Source organism: Rutidosis leptorrhynchoides, chromosome 5 (assembly GCF_046630445.1).
Source record: "Rutidosis leptorrhynchoides isolate AG116_Rl617_1_P2 chromosome 5, CSIRO_AGI_Rlap_v1, whole genome shotgun sequence".
Lineage (NCBI taxonomy): Eukaryota > Viridiplantae > Streptophyta > Magnoliopsida > Asterales > Asteraceae > Rutidosis > Rutidosis leptorrhynchoides.
In genome coordinates, this window is record NC_092337.1 from 55,685,014 (window position 1) to 55,689,418 (window position 4,405).

The window sequence follows — 4,405 nt, forward strand, 5'->3', positions numbered from 1 at the left end:
TAAATAAAAAAGATTCGCATATCTAAAGATATATTTAAAAATAAAATTAACTATAGCCCTCGTAGCAATAGCAAACGGGCCTTACAAACAACTAAAAAATCTGAACCGAAAGCGTGCCCTATTGAAATGTCATAACTCACTTTTGTTCTTACAACCATCTCGGTTATAAATTTAGGAATTAAAACTAAACTATCTATGCTTGTTGTAAAACTTTCAAAACTTGATTATTGTTCGAGTTATTTCAAAATCTTTTCACTCACACAAATTTAACATTCACCACTATTCAACTTAATTGCCACATCACATTCAAAAACTATTTTTTCATCTAAGTGACTACACGTCACCGTTAGGGTTAAAAACAGTTTAAGCATAACTACATCTAAGTGACTACACGTCACCGTTAGGGTTAAAAACAGTTTAAGCATAACTAAGGTTCGCCCCTGATCATAATATCCTAAAAGAAAATAGGGAACTGCATAGAGCCATAGAATCTTGATTATAAACTTAAATTGACCAAAAACCACTACAAAGTTCATTTTGTTGTCACCAAGTACTTTGCAATAACTGTCAACTAGATATTTAAGATATGCGATTCCATAAAACTTGTTTCAACTTTCAACCAAGAGAGACACATTGTTTAAACAACCGAAAAATGAACTATGTACTAAAGATGAAGATGAAAAATGAAAATCTTGTAGCGCTGATAATACGAAAGATGGTACCTAACACCATAGTAAAAGAAAGTGCAGTTAAAAATTAGCGCTTTCCGAAAACCTTCTAGTCATTTTAACGTTGTGTCGGCCACCACGTTTTTGTTCTTGATGCTATTAATATACTTCTTTATACATACTTCATTCGTCTCGAACAGAAAGTTCATCCCTTTAATCTGTAAAATAATCCAAATTTAGTAGGATATAAATAATGTTTTGCTACATCTCTAAATTAGTGATAATAGTAATAGATGAGCAGATAAAAATCGAAGGAAACTATTTGATATCAAGTAAACATATGTTAAAACGTACTTCAATTAAACAACTTGAAGTCAAGCTAACGCTCTGATTGGCTGTTACTTCCATACTATTTACGAAAATTGGAAATTTGCTAAGGTTCTTCATATGGAAGATACCCTTGTGATCCATGTGTATAATTGCCTGAAAACAAACACCATTAAAACAACAATCATGAGATATTCGTACCCTTTATCTGATGTTATCCGGTACATCTTTTTATGTTTTATATCTTATAAATTTTTCTAACGTCAGCCCTTAGGGTGGTGGTTGTTAAGAAGCATTAATGTGTTGTACAAAGGGGTTAACGTTGACTTTTACATGACAGTTATTAAAAGGTACAAGTATTTTTTGTACCTTAACGACAACCTAAAAAGGCTATCGTTAGAAAAATCCTTGTTTTATTTAAAAATTTCTAAGTACTACCCACTTCGAATAACTTATTATTCAACTATATGGTTCAGGTATAGCTTACCTGCCGTCGAGATATTTTACTGTTTTGACCTTCGCTTCCCAAGTCAATGTCGACTTTATTATCCTCAGTTGCCCTTCCAATTAAAACCTAAACCACAACCACAACAAGGATTAATATTAATATAATTATAATTAATGAAATTATGAAACAATTTATATATTATACCAGTTACATAGTTTCAGATTAATATTTGTAACACTTGAAAAATACCTCTGGCTTTTTAACGTAAAACTTCATATGCAACCCTTGTAAAATAGCAAAAGCTCCCTGTGATGTCATATCTCTTTTCGCAATATGATTAGCAGATCGTTCTAACCTCATGATCCTCTTCTGGGTGTCTGCAGTCTCGTATTTAAATGCTGCAAAAATTAAACCAAAGATTACAAAACAAAGAATAGACATTTGTAACCTGAGATATTAACGCCAAATATGATTGAAGCGTTGACAATTATATTCGGAATGTTACATATATAAGTTAATAGTAAATATGGTTCTATATGGAATTACGGATCCAACGTCTATTTACTAAAAATTAAAAACCTATAAGAATCGGTGAAACAAAATCATGTCGTTTCTTTTGGAATTTGGTAACAATCCGTAAACATTACGGACTAATCAGATTATCTCGATAAATATAAGTAATAAATATAAGTAACGTACTCTGTAGGTGTTCAAAACTCCCAATTCCATTCAAAAATAATTGTTGTTCATCTAGATTCGAATCCTCCTCAAGTATCTGCAATATATTAGCATAAAAAGAAACTAAAATTCAAATACCAAATTAAATATTTAAAATTTCCAAAATCAAGGAAACTAGAATTCAATTAACAACGCTTACCATTGCTTCAACGTCTGAAAAGCTAGGTATACCATCGTCCTCGTCATCATCATCACTTTGCAATGGAAGTGGTTCCTCATCTATCAGTGAATCTTTTGAAGTCGAAATTGGATCAATCACTTTCGTGGGACCCATCTCAACAGGTAACTTTTCTTGTTGTTCGATACTCGCTGTACCATGCATGTCACGGTTACCAAACGTACTGTTTGATCGTGCATGGTTTTTGAAGATTTCTGTACCACCCGTTTCATTTTCAGACTTTATAATAACATTGTTTCTAGGTATGATTTGTGGACTTCGATATTGACCATTGTAACTGGAAAATTCCTGTTTTACCCTTTGATCTCCTAACATTTCTGATCGAAACTGTGACCCGATGATCGGTGAAGAAACTTGACATTTTTCAAATTTACTAACTTTTGGGATTATCGGCTTAGAAACTTTAACCCCGCGTTTTGATTCTTTTGAATCACCTGTCGAATCCCTAACGGATTTGGAATTTATGCGAGGCAGCGGCTTGAAAACGTCCGTTTGCGTTTCTGACGGAATTAGGTTCAGGAGAAAAACGTCGTCGTTGGTAGGTATTTCTGGGTCCTCGGTGTTTAACACACATATCATCCCTGAAACAGGTGGCAACAAATTGTCATATCGAGGTTGACAGCTGTCATTACAAGGGAATTCGTAGCGTTTGACATCTTTTTTTGGAGAATCGAACAAATACGAGCTTAAACCATCAATATCATTCTTATCGATTATATTCCCGTCAGCATCTACAAGAGGGATATCATAATCCATATTCTTGAGGTCAAAAAGGTCATTTGATATGTCCATTAAGTAGCTGTGTGTACTAGTAACTGCACCTGTAACATCATCATCAAACGGTGCGTTCGCCAGCTCAGCATCACCCGATTGCACAGCTGGATATTCATTTTGCTCTTCGGTATAAGCTTCATCAATGACAGGTGGCAATTCGGGTCCTTCAAAATCAAGTAATTCAAGTACCTCTGCAAAATCATCAGTTTCCTCAACTGGCTCGATATAATTGTCATCGAGATGCAGTGTATTTTGGTGGGGCCCACCATTTTCGTTATTTAAACCATCCTCCAACGGATTCAATGAATCGTTCTGTTCACGCATCTTCTTTCTCATTGCGTAAAACCGTTTCCGTATACTTTCGGGCTTTCTTTTGCCAGTTACTGAAACAGTCTCTTCGATTTTACCCGATTGGTTGATTTTAATAACGGGGGCGGAATCTGAATGCTCAAACTCAAGCATACGAGATGATACCTGAGCAGAAACAACTGGATCGTATAGTATAGCGAGCCAACGATCTTTTAGTTGTTGAATCGTGAAGCGTTTTGAAAACTGCACGTCTCTAGCTAGAGATTCGAACGAGGCACCACACTATAACAAAATAATAAAATAGTTAATTACTTTTATTAAATTAAAGTCTTTTAACATTTTGGGAAGCAAATATATAGCATGAAATTATTTCCATCATTATTATTCTTAGCAAATTCGCGCACATTGATCGTAGGTTATTTTCTGTTTATACATATTTAGCATTCAGTTACTTGAAGTGTTAAAGAGAGAGTCTAAAATTATATGATGTTTATCAAATTTTACTTACAAACTAATGTGAAGTACCAATTATTCTACTTCCTGCCCTCAACCGATCACTTCATTTTGTAAAGCGAATGTAGTAAACAATTTGTATGTGTATACACTCTTTCAATTTACAAATCTATATATATTATAACATAATTATGATTTTATGATATAAATTACACACGAATTCACAAACAGAGGGCTAACTTATGTTACCCTAAGCAAAAATCATCAAATTCCATTTATAAGTTCACAATTTTTGTATATTAATATATAGGAAAATGTATGTAGTTTCAAATAAAAATTTATTTTAATTTAGCTGATAAAAAAAAAAAAAAAAAAAAGATGCACAATCAGCAAACAATTCACTTCAATTAAATTCACAAATTCAACAGTAACAGATGTAAATTTAATTTTTAAACACTTAGAACAAACATATATTCGAAAATTGTACTGATCAAACGATATCTAAACTGA

The 4,405-nt window shown here is 33.1% G+C and overlaps 1 protein-coding gene across 1 annotated transcript; it reads right to left on the reverse strand.

The window, feature by feature from the left end:
• Window positions 1-653: 653 nt before the first annotated feature.
• LOC139848639 (uncharacterized) lies at window positions 654-3,469 on the reverse strand. Its single transcript, XM_071838357.1, has 6 exons — window positions 2,321-3,469; window positions 2,143-2,218; window positions 1,693-1,841; window positions 1,483-1,569; window positions 1,023-1,151; window positions 654-886 (listed from the first exon to the last, which is right to left on the reverse strand). The coding sequence occupies exons 1-6, from the start codon at window positions 3,467-3,469 to the stop codon at window positions 782-784; spliced, it is 1,695 nt and encodes a 564-aa protein (XP_071694458.1). The 3' UTR covers window positions 654-781.
• Between the last annotated feature and the right edge of the window lie 936 nt (window positions 3,470-4,405).

Bases quoted from the DNA above. Each gene is read 5' to 3' on its own strand.
- LOC139848639 (XM_071838357.1), bottom strand. From the start codon at position 3,469: ATGAGAAAGAAGATGCGTGAACAGAACGATTCATTGAATCCGTTGGAG. The intron at 2,219-2,320 runs GTAAGCGTTGTT...AATATATTGCAG, and splicing joins TTTCAGACGTTGAAGCAATG to ATACTTGAGGAGGATTCGAA. The intron at 1,152-1,482 runs GTAAGCTATACC...GTTTGTTTTCAG, and splicing joins GTAAAATATCTCGACGGCAG to GCAATTATACACATGGATCA.